The sequence below is a fragment of the Lycium barbarum genome, chromosome 1 (genome assembly GCF_019175385.1).
Source record: "Lycium barbarum isolate Lr01 chromosome 1, ASM1917538v2, whole genome shotgun sequence".
NCBI classification, from domain to species: Eukaryota; Viridiplantae; Streptophyta; class Magnoliopsida; order Solanales; family Solanaceae; genus Lycium; species Lycium barbarum.
The window spans coordinates 136,587,336-136,610,614 of record NC_083337.1 but is presented as its reverse complement, the minus strand read 5'-3'; the positions used below and the strand labels follow the sequence as shown (position 1 = coordinate 136,610,614).

The 23,279-nt window shown below is 36.1% G+C and overlaps 1 protein-coding gene across 1 annotated transcript; it reads left to right on the top strand.

Moving 5' to 3' along the window:
• The first annotated feature begins 2,841 nt into the window (after window positions 1–2,841).
• On the top strand, window positions 2,842–6,167 carry LOC132639052 (gibberellin 20 oxidase 1-like). The gene is made up of 3 exons (XM_060355611.1): window positions 2,842–3,566; window positions 3,961–4,282; window positions 5,080–6,167. Exons 1-3 carry the CDS (start codon window positions 2,998–3,000, stop codon window positions 5,347–5,349), a joined length of 1,161 nt encoding a protein of 386 aa, XP_060211594.1. The 5' UTR covers window positions 2,842–2,997; the 3' UTR covers window positions 5,350–6,167.
• The last annotated feature ends 17,112 nt before the right edge of the window (window positions 6,168–23,279 follow it).

The following is a 23,279-nucleotide window of genomic DNA, read 5'->3' as shown; positions in this document are numbered from 1 at the left end:
TTCGACAAGCCCAATAATTATTCCCGAAGAGTTTTATCTTTTGAAAATTAAATATGCTCTTTGTCGGAATTGTTTGAGGAATAATATAATATCGAGAAGGAATGGAGGAATGGAATGAGTCTTGTAGGAAATAATTCTTTATATGTTATTTAGTCGTTTGATAAGTGGGAACACGAGTCTAATTATACTCAGATCTTGTACAAAGCTTGAGTGTAAAGATAATACCATGAAATTTCGGTACATATTGAGAGAGAAATAACGTATGTACTAGTTATTGTTTTCTCAGAGGTACATTACATACTTAAAAGGCTCAAGCTGCTGGTATATCCAATCTCAGGGTTCTGCGGTGCTATTTTTCCTGTAATTTGATAGCCCCTCTTCTTAATTGGAATACATATTTTATCACTCTATTAACACTCCTTCTTTTAAGCACTATTTGGCCGACTACTTTTTCTTTAATAATGATATCCAACTTCCTTACTTATTGTTAATTAGTTTGATTTTTAGTTCTACGTTTGAATTCTTCCACGTAAAGCTTAGTGATCCTGGCTTGAGTTCCATACTTCAATATTTTATATTCAAGTCTGTCTTACTTGTGCTATACATTCTTTCAAGAATTTTGCCGACTACCTTTTGAGTGTGTTTGGTATGGAAAAAAACATATTTTCTTATTTTTTTTCATTTTTTCATGTATGGTTGGTTAAAATATCTTGGAAAATATTTGCTTTAGGAAAATAAGTTTCTTGAAAATAAGAAAAATGACTTCCTTAATGAAAGTAGGTAAAACAAGTTTCACAAGTAACATTGCAAGTTCATTGTCTCCTCCCCACCCATCCAACACCCCCAACCCCTAGCCCTCGACCTTTCCACACCCCGCCACCCCCGAATCCCCACTCCCCACCCCTACACCACCCAAACTACCCCTCACCCCACCCCACCACCTAACCACCCCTACACCCCACTTAACCACCCCCTCCTACCCCCACCCTGACCAACCCCCCACTACCTCCCTCCCCACCCCTATAACCACCTACCCCACCCCTATCCCTATCCCTATCACCATACCCCCAACCCCTCCCTCTCACCTCCCTACCACCATCCCATGTCTCTCAACTTTGCAAAACTAGGCATTTTGTAAAAATAGTAACTTTCAAAAATAGCAACTTTATAAGAGTAATCACTTTATAAAAGTAGTCGCTTTTTAAAAATATTACTTACGAAAAGTAGCTACTTTTCAAAAATAGTCGTTTTGCAAAAGTAGTCACTTAAGAAAATAATCACTTTGTAAAAGTAGTCACTTCGTAAAAGTAGTCACTTTTAGAAAATAGTCACTTTGTGAAAGTAGATACTTTTTAAAAATAGTCACTTTTTGAAAGTAACCAATTTTCATAAATAGTCATTTTGTTAAAGTAGTTACTTTTAAAAACTAACTACTTTGCAAAACTAACAATTTTTAAAAATAGCCTCTTTCTGAAAGTATTAAAATAACCATTTTTGCAATGTGCCCTTTCTAATATAGTGGCCACTTTTGTAAAGTAGCCATTTTTTAAAAGTGACACAAAAATGGCTACTTTTGTAAAGTGACAAGTTTTTGAAAAATGACAGAAAGTTGTTATTTTTGCAAATTTGCATTTTTGGTCGTTTTGGAAGAAATAATTTTTTGCAAAAATAGCTATTTTTATGTCACTTTTCAAAAAATGGCTAATTTACAAAAATAATCATTTTTTGTGTCACTTTTAAAAAATGGCTTAGTTTACAAACGTAGTCACTTTTTTGGGTTGTCTTTCAAAGTGCAAAGTAGTCATTTTTTTTGTTATCTTAGAAAAAGGTCACTTGTAAAGGTATGGACATATTTGATTATGTTATAAAAATAGTCACTTTGTGAAAGTAGCATCTTTTTCAAAATGCGGATGGGGATAGTAGGGAAGGCTGGAGTTGTTTTTTTTTTTTTTTTTGATGAGTTGGGATGTTGGAGGAGCGTGTGATTAGGGGGTTGGATTAATATTTCCGTCAAACCAAACACTAGAAAATGTTTTCCACATCCAACCAAATACAAGAAAATAAGTAGGACAATCATTTGTTTTCCAAAAAATCATTTTCGAGAAAAACATTTTCCATCATACCAAACAACCCTTTCTTTAAGAATGATCTCCGGTTGCCCTACTTATGGTTAATTCATTTTTAGTTCCACATTAGGTCTCCTTCACATCATCTTATAGATTATATGGCAATTGTGTCTTGCTTGTTCTTCAATAGAGCTTCTTGTGTTAATATAATCTAATTAATCACATTATTACTTTTTGCCTCTATAGGGCTTCTTGTGTTTCTTTTCTATAGAGTAATCAATATTTTTTTAGTTTTTAATATTTCTTCCTCCGTAACTCCGACATTAGTGCATATTTTGAAATTTAAGAATAAAGCTTAGAAAATTTCTTCCTCTTCCATTTTACGTAGAATTTTTTGAAAGGAAACAAAAGATATAGCTAACTCAGCCATATCTTTTAGATAGGCTAAGTCGGCTCAAATATAACCTGTTGTCCGTCTCAAATTAAGGTAGACATCTTATTACATCTTTAAAAGTATACCTAAGTTTATATGTAATTTTTATTTTATTGCCTTCGAGTAGGAGACTTTGTTTGCATCCTCAATGATATTCATTGATTTAGAAACGCCAAAAGCCATTGGGAAAGAGCTTTACTGTCAAATTGGAAAAGAAAAATACTTGTAGACCTATAATGAAATTTATGGTTTAAGAAGCCCTTCTTTGCAAAGTGGTGATTTTGGCCCTGTTTGCTCTGCTAGTGACACCGCAAGAGAGACCTATAAGATACCAATGTTTTGTTACCTTTTCCCCTACTTGCAACGGCGTTCGTTTTTTCCCTAATCATCTCTATCACATAACTTTCGTCCAATAGTTAACTACTCTTTCTAGTATTTCATTCCCTTAGATACCATACTTTTGGTTAACCAAAAAAACAAAAAAGGTAAAAAGAAAGCATGACTATGGCCATTGATTGTATGGTAACAAGAATCAAGTCACCCATGACACAAACATCTAAAGAAAAATTCACAGAAGATGAGAAAAGACCACTGATTTTCGACTCGTCCGTGCTAAAATATGAGTTCAATATTCCTAGACAATTCATATGGCCAGACCACGAGAAGCCTTGTGCTGGGGCACCTGAACTTGATGTCCCACTAATCGATTTAGGAGCTTTCCTTTCTGGCGACCCAATTGCAGCTAAGAAAGTATGTACACTCGTTGATGAAGCATGCAGGAACCACGGTTTCTTTCTCGTGGTGAACCATGGAGTTGACACTAACCTTATTTCACTTGCACATAGTTATATGGATATGTTCTTTGAATTGCCACTTTCTGATAAGCAAAAGGCTCAAAGGAAGAGAGGAGAGCATTGTGGTTATGCTAGTAGCTTTACTGAAAGGTTTTCATCTAAGCTACCTTGGAAAGAAACACTCTCTTTTCCATATTCTGCCGAAGAAGGCTCGTCAGACATGGTTGACGAGTACTTCCTCAAGACAATGGGTAAAAATTTTTGCCATATCGGGTAAGAGGATATGACCATTTGATTTTATTGAATTGTGTCACTGTCTCATAAAAAAAATAAGAATTATTAGAGGGTACACATTGTTGGTTACTTAATTATATCTTCAATACACTCCTTATGTGGGTTCTGGTTGATTTTCATCAAAAGTCTTTCGATAATGAGTGACATTGAATATTGGATAGGACTCAATACCTCTGCCTTCATTATTAATACCATATTGAACTGTGTGACCATCTTATCTAAAGTTAAATGGTGTAAATAATATTTACATCATGTGACAACTTAAAATTTTAGATGAAATGGTCACACACTTTAGTACCCTTTCCCTTCTCTTGTTTTAATTTATCTTTCCCCTCATCAACTTGACAAAAGTTCTATTTTTTCATTTTTATAGGAACGTTTACCAAGAATACTGCAATGCCATGAGCACACTCTCTTCTGGAATCATGGAACTCTTGGGAGTGAGCCTGGGTGTGAGCCAGAACCATTTCAAACAGTTCTTTGAAGAAAATGAATCCATAATGAGACTCAACTATTACCCACCATGCCTAAAACCAGACCTCACCTTAGGAACTGGACCACATTGTGATCCAACATCATTAACCATCCTTCATCAAGACAGTGTTACTGGGCTTCAAGTTTTCATGGAAAACCAATGGCGCTCCATTAGTCCTAATCTCAGCGCTTTTGTCGTTAACATAGGCGACACTTTTATGGTAAGACACTTTGTTAACATAGGTCCTATTCACTAGTCATTTTAACAAATTGAATTCACGTTCTGGAAAAAACCAAAAGCATTTATTACTCCATTTCCTTCATTCAATTTGTTTGACACACTGTCTTTATTATTCGTTCCAAATGAAATGATATATATTTTGAACATGATTATTTTTAAACTTTTTATTTTGCCTTTAATGAAAAACTTTTATAGTTAAGCAAATGTTACTTTATATTGAAGATCACTAGTTACAAAAGTTTTCTATCCTACTAATATTAATTATGATATGTTTAATACTAAAAGTTTTAAAAATCTTTATTCTTTTCTTAAATTTCGCGGCTAATTAAAGTCAAACTCTACCAAATAAATTAGAGCGGTGGGAGTACTATCCGTTTTCAAATTCACACTTATGCTTCAATTAATAGATGTCATTAAAGTGACAAAGTTAAAAGAGATAACGGGAGAAACATTCTTGCGAGTAAGACTAATAATTATATATGTTAACGAGCGTACAGATTTTTGCAAAACAAATACTCGTAGGACCAGATGAAGTACAGTATAAGTAGATGCCTTCTTGAAGTATAGAGTGAGACCAACAGCATTTACGTGACTAATAATAAGATACGGTTTCTGTCTCTGTACTTCCCATATTAATTAACGTATATGCAATTGGACGTACAACATCATGTCTTTTGTTGCAATTATTAATCTAGTTAAAGCACAAGTTGAGTTTTAGGTAAAGTGGAGGTCAATATCAGTGTGACATTTTGTTTTTTCTTTTTGCTCCTTTTGCAGGCACTTTCAAATGGAAGGTACAAAAGTTGCTTACACAGAGCGGTAGTAAACAACAAAACACCTAGGAAATCTCTTGCTTTTTTTCTTTGCCCTAAGAAGGATAAGGTGGTGAGTCCACCAACAGAATTGGTGGACTCCAATAATCCTAGAATATATCCTGATTTCACATGGCCTACACTCCTTGAGTTTACACAGAAGCATTATAGAGCTGATATGAACACCCTCCAATTCTTCTCCAATTGGCTTCAACAAAGAACTCCAGAGATTTAAGGCCTTAGTCTTTTGTTTAAAGTTCAGTATGCACGATAGTATAGATTTCTTACGGTATTAAATAGTTGACTTACGAAATCAAGCAACTCTTTATTGCAAGTAAGATAAGATAACCTAAAAAATAACATAAAAATTCGTCAAATTACACTTATACTAATGTAAATATTCTTTACACTATCAATAGTATAATTTATCTATTGCAACATTTTATATACTTTTTCTCGGTTAGTTGAGTAATCTTATTATATGCAATTATTTACTGCCATAGCTCACTTTAATATGATGGTGTGATTTGTTTTTGGTATATATTTACGTAAATTCTCTCAAACAAAGATGCCGATGTCGAAATTGAATGAACTAATTAAGTTTGACTAAGTTAAAGAGTGAAAATTGGTGGGTGGAATAACGAGACCTCACGGGATTATTTTTTCTTCTTTCAAGAAATTGACTACACTTTGCATGGACTCCATAAAGACATTGATAACAAAAATATCCAAAAGATTAGATGGGGTGCAGGAAAGAACAATATTGCTCCAGTGATAAGAATGAGAATCTCAAGCCCTAGATAGGACATAGATTAATACATACGAGTATTGGGAATGGGCAGAGCTTCCAGTGTTGGGAATGGATATATCTTCGTGCTAGTGTATTTGGTTTTATCCTTGTCCATTTGTTTTTAATATCTGGAGATTTGGATTGTTGTGGAGTTATGGATTGCGTAGGAACAGGATATTGCCCTGCTCTTTGTCCTTGTCTGTGCAATCCTGCTTTTATATTTCTTCATATTAAACAAAGCTGAGGCTCGTGTGGCCAAAAATCTTTATTAAAAAGCAATACATGTATCTTGTTACATTGGCCTTAGGCAATAAAAAGTTGTTGCGGAGAGACTTTCTGAAATAATAACTATTTGTGGAGTGGTTAACTGAAAAACTTAACTCTGTATAACAATAACCATGATATTATTGTCTGATTTACTATTCAAATGAATGAATTTGATATGATGAAAGTTATTTTTCATGAAAACTAGATGTGATTGTTTGGTTCGTAAGTGCAAAATTAGCAAATCGGTAAGAGTTTTTATAAAATTTTGAGTATTAAAGATTAATAATAATATCTAAGTGTCTGGAACGGGTAATAAGAAAATAAAAGTTAAGATTGTTTTAAAAAAAATGACTTTCGCCTATAAGTAAGAATGATTATACATTTTCTACTGATCAAATAAAATAATTGTTTCATTTTTTCCTCAAATAATTTCAATAATATCATACACATAGCTTCATGTTGATCCCAACTGACATTGTGATAAGAATACGCTTTTAGTTTAGTTCGGTGAAATGTAGGTCTCTAAAACTCAATGTCATAGGTTCAAATTCTATAAAAGCATATCTTTTTTTCTTAGATGAAATTAGAATGAAATAAATTTATCCGGTATAACCTTTATAACCATCAAAATTTGTCCTTTTATGTGCCTGCGAATTAAAGAACGGTTAACGGTGGGATTTACATTGAATTAAAGAACGGTTAACGGTGGGATTTACATTGAATTAAAGAACGGTTAACGGTGAGCACTTTGGATATTGACATTCAGCTATACTTTCTAGTATGTATCTCTCACAGGAAAACACCTTTATTGTTACTACTTAACTAGTATCTACGATAAATATCTTAGTATCCCTACAGGAATATGAATTGTTGTCAATTATAACCAGGGATAAAAATAATCAAAAGACACATAATTAATGCAAATCTTGTTTTCTACAAAAGTAGAATGAAACAGCCGTGAAGTAAGGACAATTAGGATAGTCCTTGTCCAGGATTAGGGCGTATCTAAAAGGTCCCGTTTCACGTGGCAATCTTTCTTTCTTTTTTTTTTTTTTTCTTCACGTGGCAACCTATGTTGTTTCCCATGGGCATTTTTTGTTTATGTTGGTGTATTGATGAGTTGTCTGTGGCTGTGTCCTGTGTGCTCTATTTTAGCTCAAACTTAATATTTTTGTTTCTCTCTCACTTTTCCCTAATATAATACGACATAACTTGGGATTGTGACTTGAATTTGACTCGTCCTTTTCCTTTATTATCAATATCAATTCTTTCTATAGATATGGACAAATGATTTTCAATCACTAATTTTTTTCTTTTAGAAAGGCAATTAGATTGTGCTAATGAGATTTCAACATAAGATCTCATACACAACTTAAGCTCTTTAATCATTGCTTTAGAAATGGTTTTTATGTCAATAGAATCTTGAAACGTGGAGGTATATTATTTACTTTATAAACAACTAGTATACGTATTCAATAGGTGGATCGTTCCAAAGGAAAAAAAACACATTATAAGATATGTATATTAAAGTAAAGAACCTAAAAGCACTTCTTGTTAAACAATATTTTAATTTGGTACAACAGAATTAGTCACGATCTTTAAAACTACAATAATTGATCTACCAAAATGAATATTTAGGACTATACAATGTATGCAAGGTAAACTTATTTGCATTATCGGCCTTCTTCAACCAAAGTAGATTTCTGATAGATTGTTGCATCAGTACATATTTCCTAAACTATCAATGTGCTACCAAAAACTTAATCAAAATCTTCACCAAGACTAATTCCCAAAAGGCATACTACATATTACGAATTTACATAAAATAAGAGCGGATACATTGTTAAATTTGACGCTAAAGGCAAAAGAGGATAAATGGACAAATTATGTACGTTTATTTTCAAAAAAAAACAATTTGGGTGAGTGATACGCCCAAATTACACCTCTAAATTAGGAGTAAGCGGTCGTTGTCAAATATAGAACTCAACAAGGTTGGGGTCGAATCCCACAGAGAATACAATGAAGAAATTAACTTGTTAAGTGTAACGCTTGCCTAATAGTCAATATTTCGAGGGACGGGAATGTACAGAGTGTTTGGTTTTAATATTTATCATGATCATTAGTGAGAGAATGCTTGGTTTTGAATTAACAATTACTAAAGGCACTAAGGTTGTGGTTCCAATGGAAAGTAATGCGCTTGGGTTTCACTTCAACTCATTTCTATGCATAATTGTAGTAGACCAAGGGGCACTTAACTCTTGCTAAACGTTTCCCAACCAAATTAGCAAAATTCATTCTAAGCTTTTCCAAGCCTTAGAATATTTTATATAAGAAAACCCATTTAGTCTCAACTAGCTTTCCTATTCCTAGCGCAAGCTATTAGATGAGGGTTATGCCTCAAATTGTTGCTATTAACTTTTTTCCTAACCTCTACTTTCTTTTCCAAGAAAAGTAATGGTAATAAGGCACAAGTAATGTTGTACACCATCACAAGACATTGAAGCATGAAAAGTTAATAGAAAACACATTTGGCATATAGATGAAGTGTGAATATGAAACACAATCACATAACTAACACATTTGGTCCCACAACCTTAGCTAAATGAGTTAGCTATTCATACCCATTGAATATAAAGTAGTAGCCAAAATAATATTCATGGAACTTACAATAATGTTAATGGAGAAGATGTCAAAAAGATGGAGAATGTTCTTAAAAGCTTCACAATAAATGATATTCCAAAGCTCCAATTTTAGAGCTAAAAGACGATATGAACTGAAAAGTAGGGAATATTCAATGCTTTACACAGCAACCAAGGACTAGTATTTATAGATGGGGGACAAAAAGTGAAAAAGTGGCTTTTAATGAACTCGTACGGGGCGAGTATGCGACCGCATACTGAGTGTGCGCCTGCATACTCTCTGTTGATCACCGCACTTTTGCTGCCTTCCATGGGATTATGCGAGCGCCAACTAAGTTGGCGAAGTCGCATACTCTTCGCATTCTTGCTCAATTCGCTCCACTCACTGGCTTGTGGAAGGACGAATATGCGACCGCACATCAAGTTGGCGGTCCCGCATATTCGTCGCATACTTGTGAAAATTGTGCTGCTCACTAGTTCTTCTGATGACGAGTATGCAGACGCATGACAGAGAATGCGATCCCGCATACTCATCGCATGTTAGCATTTTTCTTTCTTTTTCTCATCGTTTTGTCCTTTTTGTGTCCTTGACTCAAAAACCTGAAATCATGAAACAACCTAGTAGAAATACAAACAAACACTTCAAAAGACTCCCAAAAAAAGATAAGTAATGGTCATAAAAAGCTGGAAATCCACGACTTATCAACACCCCCAACTTAACCTTTTGCCTGTCCTCAAGCAAAAAACTTAAGACTCACGACACATGACTCACAACATGCCAACTGGCCTAATTAGGTAGCACATAACTATCGGTTGGTATCAATATTTAGAAAACACGCCTGATCCTTCTAACATATCCACCGCTTCCGGTTATTTAAAAAATGCACTAACAATGACCTTATGACACACCAAAACTTCACATGGTTTCTCGAGCTTACTCAATTTGCATTCACATCCTATTGACTCGTTTGCATGGCCTCATTGCTCACCCATTATTACAATACATGCGCCCTCACAAGAAAGAAATTCCCTTTCGCATAAATATCAACAAAAAGAGAGGGACAAAAGGAGAACACTCGCACTCAAAAAAGAATCTTGCGTGTCGCAAGTATCAAACCATATGTTTTCCCTTACTCTCTTTCCATACTAATTCCAAAAATAATCAATTGTAGATCACAAAGGTCTTTCGGGTTGTAATGATGACTTTGGGTTGGGTAGGATACAAATTTGGGTACAAAAGTGACTATCCCTTCCTTGAGCACTACATTTGACTTGGTTGAGGCCTTTTCTTTGATTCACCATAATTTCATTTTCTTTCCACCTTTTCTCTTCTTAGTCGCATCTTTCTATTGCCTTTTATTAACCGCCCCTTTTTGCACTTATTAGAGAATCCTTGCTAGCAAAAACAGCAATAAACAACACTTCTTTCTAGAGAATCCTTGTCGGCTTGCATAATATACTGACATGTAGTGGCAGCCTTGTCGGCTTGCGTAGTATAATGATATATATACAGTGGCAGCCTCGTCGGCGTGCGTATGTTATTACGATGTGATCGATTGAAAACCTATAGTATCAGTCCGATTATGTTTGACAGGTACATATGGGTGTCCAGCTCGGGCACTAGTCATGGCCCACGGGGCTAGGTCGTGACACATATTCTCTTGGTCATTCCTTATACAACTCCAGTTTGCTCCTAAACACTGAAACAACAAAACACACACATAACAAAACATATGCACAAAACAAAACAACAAAATAACAACTTGGGCTGCCTCCCAAGAAGCGCTTGATTTTACGTCGCGGCACGACGTTGTGACTTTTCTTTCATGGTTCATTGAGGTAGATCTCCTCAATACTCTTTGTCTCCAACTCATTTGGGAGGCCCAAGTATTGTTTAACTCGCTGCCCATTCACTTTGATACGATCTCCATTTGAACAAGAAATTTCGACCGCTCCATGCGGGAACACTTGTGTTACTTCAAAGGGCCGGACCATTTGGATTTCAATTTTTCGAGAAATAACCAGAGCCTTGAATTGAACAACAATACGCGATCCCCGGGGCTAAATTCTCTTTGCAAGATCTTCTTATCATGGAAGTGTTTCATGCGGGCCTTGTAGAGTGAAGAGCTAACATATGCTCTAAATCGAAATTCATCAAGCTCATTAAGTTGCTCCAACCTCAAGTTTGAGGCATCACCCCATTCTAGATTCAACTTTTTCAAGGCCCACAATGCCTTATGTTCGAGTTCCACCGGAAGATGACAAGCTTTACCAAACACCAATTGATATGGAGACATGCCAATTGGGGTCTTGTAAGCTGTTCGGTATGCCCATAGAGCATCATCCAATTTTTTTGACCAATCGGTCCGGTTAGCATTCACTGTTTTGGAAAGTATGCTCTTGATCTCCCTATTTGAAACTTCAACTTGACCACTTATTTGGGGATAATACGGGGTGACAACTTTATGCTTGACTCCATACTTCTCAAGTAGAGTCTTGAATAATCGATTGCAAAAATGAAAGCCCCCGTCACTAATGATTGCTCTTGGAGTCCTAAACCTTGAGAAAATATGCCGCTTCAAGAATGAAGTGACACTTCTTCCTTCATTGTTAGGGAGTGCGACGGCTTCCGCCCATTTGGACACACAGTCAACAGCCACAAGAATGTACTTGTTCTTGTAAGAACTTACAAATGGGCCCATAAAATCAATGCCCTAGACATCGAACAATTCAACTTCAAGGATATGTGTCATTGGTAGCTCATGCTTTCTTGATATGCCCCCATGCCTTTGACATTGATCACATGCTTTTACAAAGTCATGGGCATCTTGATAGATTGTTGGCTAGTAAAAGCCACTTTGAAGAACCTTAGCTGCTATTCTTGAGCTACTATGATGCCCCCCTACAGGTGATGAATGACAAGCCTCAATGATAGGAGTCATCTCCACTTCGGGAATGCACCTTTTTATTATGTTGTCGGCACAAACCCGAAATAGATATGGCTCATCCCAATAATATTTCCGCACATCACTCAAGAATTTCTTCTTTTCATGGAAGTTCAAATCATCCGGCATAATGTCACTTGCATAAAGTTAGCAAAATCGGCATACCAAGGTATCATGTCATGTGACCCCGCCATTACTTGCTCATCCGGGAATGATTCATTGATTTCTAGGCCATCTAATAGGTGCCCACCCTCTTCAAGACGAGACAAGTGGTCCGCCACTTGATTTTCACAACCCTTTGTGTGAACAATCATATGGGTTCCCAACAAATAAGCCCGAAACTTCTCTAAAAAGTAAACACAATAGCAAGCAACTCTTGCTCGTGACAGTGTAATTCGTTTGGGCACCGTTCAAAGTCTTGCTTGCATAGTAAATTGGGTGGAAGATCTTTTCACGCTTTTGGCCAAGAACAGCCCTCATGGAAAATCCACTTGCATCACACATCAACTCAAAGGGTTGGGACCAATCCGGGGCAATGATGATAGGAGCCGAGGTGAGTCTTTCTTTCAAGCCCTCAAAAGCCTTCAAACAAGCACCATCAAATAAAAACTTTGGCTCCTTCTCCAACAATTTTCATAGAGGGTTGGCTATTTTCGAGAAATCCTTGATGAATCTTCTATAAAACCCAGCATGCCCAAGGAAGCTACGAACACCTTTAACGGAGATTGGGGGAGGAAGCTTGACAATAACCTAAATTTTAGCTTGATCAACCTCAAGCACCTTTTCCGAAATATTGTTTCCCAAGACAATGCCTTCTCTAACCATGAAGAGACACTTCTCCCAATTTAGAACCAGATTTGTCTCTTCACATCGTTTCAATATTTGGGCAAGATTATCCAAGCATTCATCAAAGGAATCCCCCACCACGGAAAAGTCATCCATGAAGATTTCAATGGACTCCTCAACCATGTCGGAGAAAATAGACATCATGCAACGGTGAAATGTTGCGGGTGCATTACATAGCCCAAAGGGCATTCTCTTGAAAGAAAAGGTCCCATAAGGACAAGTGAAAGTGGTTTTCTCTTGATCCTCGGGGGCAATGGTGATTTGGTTGTACCCGGAATACCCATCAAGGAAACAATAATAATCCCTTCCTGCAAGCCTATTAAGCATTTTATCTATGAATGGCATTGGAAAGTGGTCCTTTTTGGTCCACTTATTCAACTTCCGATAATCCATGCAAACCCGCCATCTGGTGACCTTCCGAGTGGGGATCAACTCATTTTTAGCATTTTCAACCACGGTGATTCCACCCTTTTTGGGCACGCATTGAACCGTGCTCACCCAAGAACTATCCGATATGGGGTACCCAACCCCGGCATCTAACCACTTGATGATCTCAACCTTTACAACCTCTTGCATAGGAGGATTTAACCTCCTTTGATGTTCAACGCTTGGCTCACATTCTTCATCAAGTTGAATTTTATAAGTACAAATACCAGGCGGAATCCCTTAGATATCCGCAATACTCCACCCAATAGATTTTTTGTATCTTCTCAAGATCACCATCAACCTCTCTCTTTGTTCCTCCGTCAACCGGGCGGATATTATTACGGGCAATGTGTTATTGGGTCCAAGAATCTCATACCTCAAATGTGAAGGAAGAGGATTGAGTTCCAAAGTATGAGGCTCAATAATGGAAGGCTTTGCAGGAGGAGTTTCTCGGTTTTCCAGATCAAGATCAAGTTTCTTTGGATTGAGGTGGTAAGACCCCATTCTAATCAATGCATTGACCATCTCCTCAAACACTTCTTCATTGTACCCTTCATAGTTCATTATCACCGCCACCAACATATCACCTAGATGTTCATGTTCTATGGTTGTCTCCATTGCTTCATCAATTGTACCAATAACCGACACAACACTCATATCCACCGGTTGTTTTATTGACTTGCAAATATGGAAAGTGATCTCTTCATTATTCATCCTAAATTTTAAATCACCTCTCTCCACATCCACGAGGGCACGCCCCGTAGCTAAGAATGGTCTTCCCAAGATTATGGGAACTTCACAATCCAAGATCACAAAATCGTCCGGAAAAATAAATCGATGCACTCTCACAAACACATCATAAAGAATACCAATGGGCCTCTTTACGGTCCTATCCGCCATAAGTAATCTCATCGTGGTGGGACGGGGAGTGCCCAATCCCAACTTGTTGAATATAGATAGCAGCATCAAATTGATGCTTGCTCCAAGATCACATAAAGCTTTTGCAAACTTGTATTTACCGATAGTGCACGGACTTGTGAACGCTCCGGGGTCTTTTTTTTTTTGTACCAAAGCTTTGATAAAGATTGCACTACAATGATGAGTGCCCCCCAATATTTCAAGGCCAGGACTCCTTCTTTTGGTCACAAGATCTTTCATAAACTTTGCATAGCCAGGCATTTTCTCAAGTGCCTCAACCAATGGAATATTTATTGAGAGCCCCTTTAATCGTTCGATGAACCTGAGGAATTTTTCATCGTCCGCTTTCTTTGCCAATCATTGGGGAAAAAGAGGAGGAGGCTTCATAATGGGCGGTGAAGCCCTTGGTACCTTCTCTACCGCTTCCTTGCTTTTTGAAGCATCATTAATTTTTGGAGGGTCCTCAACAACAATGGGCTTTTCAATACTAGCCCGCGTATTCTTTGGATTCACTTCTTCTTCAACAACCATGGGTTCTTCAACCATTTTCTCATCGTCACCCAACACATTCTCTTTCACCAACGCCTCTTCCCCAATTGTCTTGCCACTCCTAGTAGTAATTGCATTGCATTTATGATCACCATCATTCCTTGGATTAGCAAATGTATCACTAGAGAGTGAGACTTTTTGCCTTTGGTTGAGGATAGCCGAGATTTGGCCAAGTTGAGACTTCAATTATTTAATGGAGGTGGAGTGTGAACTCACAACTTTCCCCATTGATTTAACCTCATCTCTAGTCTCCTTGCAAAAGGTATCGGTGGATTCCACTTTCTTCAACACCTTTGACAACATATCTTCAATATTTAAACTAGCGGGATCGCTAGTGGACGGTTGGCTAGAGCTTGGTTGATTACCCTTTGGAGGGACATACAGATTTGAGCTCCGATGATTGTTGTAGTTGTTGTTGTAACCCCCTTGATTGTTGTCACGATTATCTCTCCAATTAGAGTGACCTTGCTCTTTGTTCCATCCTTGATTCCCCTGACCTTGCCGCCAAGATCCTTGATTCGAACCTTGGTAGTTCGGACGGGAACCCTCCCTTAGATTATTGACATAACTTGCCTCCTCATCATACATTTGGAAACATTGTTCATCCAGAGAACCCCCTTCACAAGATTCTACCGCATTCACCTTTTTGCTTCCGCCACCCATGACATGTTTTGTAAGAAGATCCATTTGGGTGACAAGTTTGGCCATGGATTCATCTCTCTCTTCCAACTTCTTAATCATCTCACGAGTGAGCACATTTTTGGAGGAACTTCTTCCACCTACTTCCGAATCCCTAGTGTGCCATGCTTCAATAGTCTCGGTCAATTTATCCAAAAATTCACAAATGGTGGCATAAGAATTATCCATAATAAACCCCTCTGCGATGTTGTTTGCCACTGATTTGTTGACCGAGTCTAAAGACCTATAAAATGTTTGTAGAAGCACACTATCGTGCAACCCATGCTTGGGACAGCTTTTCACTTTCTTTTTAAAACGAATCCAAGTTTCATGGAAAGCCTCATCAGGAAGTTGACGAAAGTTGTTGATTTCGTCCCGGAGTGGTAACATCCGTGATGGAGGGAAGAACTTCTTGAGGAATACTTCGGTCAATTCCTCCCAAGTAGTGATGGATCCGGACGGGAGATCATCTAACCAAGCCGTTGCTTCCCCCGTTAGGGAGTACGCGAAGAGCCGTAGCTTGACTGCTTTAATTGAGACGCCCGGATGCACTGCTTCAATTGAGACGCCCAGATGCACATTGGTAGAACAAACCCCAAGAAAGTTCCTAAGGTGCCTATTCGGGTCATTTTTGGGTAGACCACCAAACAGGCCTTTAGTGTTGAGCAGGTGCAGCATTGTGTTGGTCACGTGAAAACTCGAGTTTCCAATTAAAGGTGGGGGCTGAATTGCGGTTGCATATCCTGCCCCCGCAGCTTCTTCACCGACAGCCACGGGTGGATTTTGGATGGGGTTACCCTCCTCGTCCATATTGCCAGCACAACACACAACAACAAAAGGAAATAAGAAAAGAAATAAAGACTAAAAGTAAAGTTTTACACTAGTTAGTAAATTTCTAGACCATATTTCCGGGCAACGGCGCCAAAATTTGATACGCCCAAATTACGCCTTAAAAATCAGGAGTAAGCGGTCGTTTTCAAATATAGAACCCAACAAGATTAGGGTCGAATCTCACAGAGAATACAGTGAAGAAATATGCTTATCAAGTATAACGCTCGACTATTAGTCTATATTTCAAGGGCGAGAGGGATATAATAGTAATTGATTTGATGTTTGTTTACTAATAACTAAATGGTGTTGTTGTGAGATGTAAACTATTGGAGAAAGGGACTAAGGTTGCGGTTCCAATGGAAAGTAATGCGAGTGGGTATCAATTCAACCTCTTCAAATGTCTAGATGCGATTAAGGATGGATTACTTAATTTTATCAAAAGTCTTTCGACCAAATTAATAAATATCATTACTAAGTTTTCTCAAGCCTTAGAACGTGGACAGAGTAAACACCCAAAGTTAGTCATCCTATCTCTAGCTCAGGCTATTAGATGGGTTTAATGACTCAAATCCTTGATATCTAACCCTTTTCCTAACTTCCACCTTCTTTCTCAAGCAAAGTGAAAGTACTTAGGCACAAATGATGTTTGCAACCATCAAGAGACGTTAAAGTATGAAGAGTTGATAGAATGCATCATTAACATATAAATGAGGTATAAATATGAAACTCAATCACATAACTAACACATTTGGTCCCACAACCTTAGCTAATGGGTTTAGCTAAACATTTGCCTTAAGTAAGAAACAAAGATAAATAATATAGCCATAATGCTTACAAAGCTTTTCGGGAGAAAAGCCACAAAATAAAGTGCAAGATTCCTTTTTAAAGCTTCAGCAACCAATCTTAAATGTCTCCTTCACAAAAAGACAATAATAAGTGTAGAGAATCTCTTTTTCAAAACCCTAGGAGGGTATTTATATCCACCAAAAACGTGCACAAATTTAGACAAAAATAACCCTGCAGACGCAACATACGTCTCGCATGTTGTGTCGCAAGACAAACATGCGAGATGCGAAGCATGCTCAGCAGCCGCATATTGTGCTCTTGACTTCAGGCTTCCCAGATTTCGGACAAAGTTTGTGTTATCACTGTAGTATCGCAAGTTTAACATGCGAGTCGCATGTTGGTCTCGCAGATTGCGCAACCTTTCATCTCTCTTCTTCGGTGGCCTGTCATGCTATGCGATGCAATTGTGGATCCGCAGGCATGACATGCGGTTCGCATGTTGTGCAGAGTGTGTCCTTGGCCTATTTTGCCTCATTTTGTTCCTTTATGCTTTCCGAATATTTTTCCCTACGAAGTGACAAAAACATGCTAAAAGTAAAACCAAGAGTGCTTGAAGAGTCACAAAAGCTTAAGGAACAAGTATCGAATGTGCCGTAATTCTGCGGCTCATCAGCGTCGCTTTCAAAAGAACTATAATACTGTTAATTTTCGATTGATTATCAGTCTTTTTTTCCTCTCATAGACCATTTTAAGAATATCAAACTGTACCCAAACAAAAGAAAATCAGCTTTTGAAGGAAAACAATCCGCCTCATCAGAAAAATAAGCCTACATAGGTAAAAGAAAACCAGAAGGAGAATATGTAGCAGAATCTGGACTGAAATTAGTAATGGTCATAGCCTCACAGGGAATGACTTGATAAAAAGTGAGTGAAAAAAAAATTATGATCAATCAGTAATAGCAGGCCTGAAAGAAGATTTTGCATTGGAAGAGTCAAAGAGTTCCTTGAAGTAATTTCCCATTCAGTGAGGATTTTATGACTATATTGAAGATAAATATATTTTAATTCTTTAACATTATCGTATAAATATATCTTTAACTTTTAAGTTTGATTTCACCTTTATTTTTTTGTAGGTTTAGTGCAGTGAATTAGGAGGAAACTTGCTTATATATGCAGTGGTATTGTATATACAACGTTCTTGATTTATGGATGATGGAGCAGTTACTTGGTTGTTAAATTTTAGTTTTTACTTTGTGAATGATAGATTCTTAGTGGTATTCATATGGCTCACTCTATGTAGGAATTTTGATTTCACTATTAGCAACAACTAGCTCATCTTGAGTTTTCAATGCAGTTATCAATTTGACACTACTAAATTTACCTGGTTTAACAAAAGCTCTTATCAGTATTGTCTCTTCATTCCCATGTTGTTGATCTTTTTCTTATAATACATGTTTCGTGATCTATTTTGCGTAGCGCAATTAATTTTGTTGATAGCGGGGTAGACTGAAGGTGTGGTACATGAAATTGAAGATATAGCTTAGTTATGAATTGAGAAAATAATATGTTGTAATAGAAACTCCTTGAACGTTTTAGCTATATATTCTTTTTCAAGAATTTGAGATCTTTTCTTTGCACAGACGTAACCATATTCAAATTTCTAAAAAACGAGAAAAAACTACAATGTGGATATAATCACTAGAGAAACTTCAGTAAATCCTCAATGAAGGTAAATTATGATCTTTTCTGATCTTTTTTCTTTTGATTTTCCTTCATCGATCGAAATTTTCGTGATTGATTCCATTATGCCTTTTGGAAGGAGCAGAAGGTGGAGTTGAGACCCCTTTTGGCAGAGATTCAAAGAATATGTAAGGAGAGTTACTAATCATATTTAGTGTGTGTTATTTTCTACTGAAGTTTTTGTTGAGCGATACTTTGTTTAACCCATTTCAGCTAGCAAAAAAAAAAAGTATCAAACATGAGTACTCTGTCAATTTTATAATCTTTTCCTTTTGATGTTGATTTGTTTGAGGAAATTATCAACTTCGCTGAGGATGTTTGATGTGTATTCATAGCAATCATTAACATGAGTAGTCTGTCAATTTTATAATCTTTTCCTTTTGATGTTGATTTGTTTGAGTAAATTATCAAATTCGCTAAGGATGTTTGATGTGCATTCACAACCATCATTAATGTGGTTGTTTTTCTTCTTTTGCTTACTTTTACTTTATTACCTTTTAAGTAGTATCACTAAAGGATGTGCGATTACTAACCCGGGGGAAAAAATTAAACGTAAATTGCTCGAGATGGTTTTCCGTTGAAAGTGAAGCAGACTAACAATTAGCATACTTCAGAAATTGATTGCTGATTGTATGATTAAATGTGTTTGGTGCAAATGATGTTTAAAATATGATATTCTGCTGTTTTTTGTTTGTGGCGCAGGAAAATACTCAAGTACAATTGTAAGGGAAGAGGCATGTCCCGTAATTGTTTCTACATAGCTTTTAAATTGGCTTCTTCAATAGTTTAGGGAAGCTTGCTTTTTGGTAAGTAAAGAGTTTACTTGGTCATGTTGATGATTACTATTTCTCCATGGGATGACTGTTTAAGTATTTAAACAACTGGATTATTATGATACATGTGACAATAGATAACTATGATTTGTGAATTAGTAGTTAATGAATCTAAGGCCACCTTTATGTAGGTTCGGAATATTCTTAAACAATACAAATGGTGAATACACATCTATCATTCATGAGAAAGTTTACTTATGATAGATAGTTAATTTTCTTTCGCATAGATACATTGTGAATAGTGACTGTATTATTAATATGACAATTTAGCGAGCTAATTGCAAACTAAAACGAAAAAAAGTGTGCACTCACGCATATTATCTTTTTTGAAAATAAACGAACATAATTTGACCATTTATCCTCTTTTGCCTTTAGCGTCAAATTTGGCAATGTATCCTCTCTTATTTTATGTAAATTCGTAATATGTAGTAAGCGTTTAGGAATTAGTCTTGGTGAAGATTTTGATTAAGTTTTTGGTAGCACATTGATAGTTTAGGAAACATGTATTGATGCAGCAATCTACCAGAAATCTACTTTGGTTGAAGAAGGCCAATAATGCAAATAAGTTTACCTTGCATACATTGTATAGTCCTAAATATTCATTTTGGTTGATCAATTATTGTAGTTCTAAAGATCTTGAATAATTCTGTTGTACCAAAATATTGTTTAACAAGAAGTGCTTTTAGGTTCTTTACTTTAATACACACATCTTATAGTGTGTTTTTTTTTTTTTGCCTTTGAAACGATCCGCACATCGCGCGGGTACGTATACTAGTCTAGCTTAATATTAAGCCAAGTGGCGTAATATAAGCAAGTCACTTGGCAACAAATTCTATTTGTCTTAATTTTAAAAAGAAATTATTAATTGCAAGTCAAATATTACCTTATGAGTAATAACATCATATAAATTAAAAAAATATTCATATAATATTATTCCTTATATGGACATTATAATATTTTCAATTCAAATATTACCATACGAGGAATATATTATATGATAAAAATACTTATAATATTATAAGAAAATTAGAATATTTGTAATCCAAATATTATCATATAAGGAATATTGGGATATTATCAACACATAATAATAACAACAACAACACAAAAACAACAATAATAACAGTAATAATAATAATAATAATCTATATCTATGTTATATTAAAAGAATGGTAGTCTATCTTGATTAGAAATTTTCAAATTTTAATTGAAAGAGTTTAAAAAAAATCATATTTGGACTGAATTGTAAGATAGTTACCTTTTTTAAACAAATCAAATGAATATCCTAATTCCTGAAATTAAGCCGATAGCAAAATTAAATTTGGAAATATATGAAACATATCAAAGTCATTTTGGGATATCAATTCATCGTGTCAACTTTTTTGCTAAGAAGAAGTGTTTTGTTCTTAGAATTAAATCAACAATTGTTAATCGATCTTTTATATTAAAAAAATTATTCTTATATGGAAATTAAAAGATTTGCAGTTAAAATATTACCATTTAAGTACTCATAATATTATATGACATAATATTCACAATTAATTCAAATTGAGAAAACCAAGAAAGAATAACTTAAGGTTGGAAAGTGAACAATTATTGCCTTTTAGGTGGGGATTTTGAACCTTTTAATTTTTTTTATTACTATTTCCCTTAAATGGCTTGCTTCAAAATATGAGTCTTCTACATATGAATCTCCCAGCAACTGTTATATAATGGTGTGAGTCAAGTACTCATGAACCAAGAGAAAAACAAAAAACAAAATCTTCTATCTATTAAACGTACTGGCTTCATTAATTTCTTGATTATGTAGGTTTTTGGTACTTGATCAACGTATTGGCGAGAATGATCAAATTTTCAATTCACTTACTTACATCTTCCTTTGTCTTCCTTTTTGCAGATTATAGCAAAATTTATATCATAAATTTGCTGAAAAGATTTTTGGATCTATCAAGAAGTTCAAGAAATCAATAATAAGGTAGTATCTCTATCCCTTAACATTAAGCATGCTACATGATGGCTAGCAACAGACTTCTTAGTCCCAACTTATAAGGGGGTTGACCTATTTGGTGAGTCAAACTTCTATTTCTTTGACTACGATTTTCTCCAACTTTTTTCATAAAATGTGAGTTATTAATTATGCAAATTTATAGTAGTTCAAATATATAAACTTTATTATAAAATATTCAAAGAATCAACATTTAAAATTGTAGTCAAAGGAATTGTTATTTGACTCTCCAAATTTCTGTATGGCGTATACAATTATTGTCTTCCTCGATTATTGTTATTTGACTCTCCAAATTTCGGTATGGCGTATACCATTATTGTCTTCCTCGATTATGTTAAGGTGAAGTTATATACATTAATCTAATGAGTAGTAATAGAATTATTTTTTATCATTGAATTGGCAAGGTATCTTCTAACGGTGGATCATTTTAAATGATGTACTTCACATTAAATTTGTCCATACTCTACTAAATTACAAGTGATACATGATTTTAGGATTTTTAGATGCTTAAACTTTGTTCATGATCATATAATTGGATGTCACGACCCATTTTGCTTAGGCGGTGCGTGCACTTACCTTCCCACCTCAATAAACGAACCCTTATCCCAACAATGAACTAATACATAAATTGAAGAAAGTTAAGTAGCGGAAATCAATAAATACGTAAGTCTCACAATATATATAGATAGATAGTAGTAAAAAGTGTGGAAGACAGTAAATACCCCAGGGTCTAGTCTGAATAATACAAGAGCATCTAGGGAGAATTATACAATCTGGAAGTACTAATACATAATATCTATGTCTCTAAAATAAAGTAAGACATGAAAATAGGAGAGTCTTCAAGGTCAGCGGACGCCATGCTCACCCTGGAAAACTCGAGTGGAAGCTGAAGAGTCGATCAGCCACGGGTCAGAGAAGTAGATCCGACCTGGTATTCTGCATTCATAAAAGAATGAAGCAAGTGCAGGTCAGTACAAACCTCAGTATTGATAGGCATCATCGGCCGACTAAGCATAGTTAACACAATTCAGAAGATAAGCATATAGCAAGGAATCTCACAAGTATAAGATAATAAGAATACAACCAAGTATCCATCATTGCCTCTATAAAACCTCTAACTCAAATGTGTCAAGTCGGAATATATACGATCCAACCCAATCGTCACAATTCAATCACCAAGAATCTCAATCAAGTCATAATGCAATGCAATGCAAAGATGGGGTGAATGAAATGTAATGCCATGCAAATGAGGTGTACACATGTGCTCCAGACGGAAATATTGACGTCTTGGTAGCATAACCCAGCTTGACTCGCGAAGTCTAAGTGCCACCCGTCCCGTATCTTTGCCCAACAGACAAACAGGACCCTGGCTAATTGCTCACAAGGGGGAGTCTCACCGGCACCACCGTGGGGGACCCGCAGAGTCTATGCACTAACAACGATTTCGGAATATCATCAGAATCGACCATGCAACAATGATGCCGGAATAGATCATCGGCCATCGGCCATCTCACAATCACTCAAGTAAAAGAGTCTATCAAATGTCAGTTTCATACAATCAACGATTCCGGAATTGATCTTCGGATATCGGCCTTTTCACAATCACTCAAGTAAAAGAGTTTATCAAATATCAACTTCATACAATCAACGATTCCGGAATTGATCTTCGGACATCGGCCTTTTCACAATCACTCAAGTAAGGAGTTTATTAAAATATCAGTTTCACTCCATCAACGATACCGGATCATCACCGGGTATCGGCCATGCATCATGAATGAGTGAGAATGTATGCAATGCGAATATAAATCATCAACAATAGAACTCAATATCATAAGTACCAACAACGGAGTACGTCAACAATGTATCATATCACGATACCAACAGTGGTATGCCAACAATATATCAATATCAC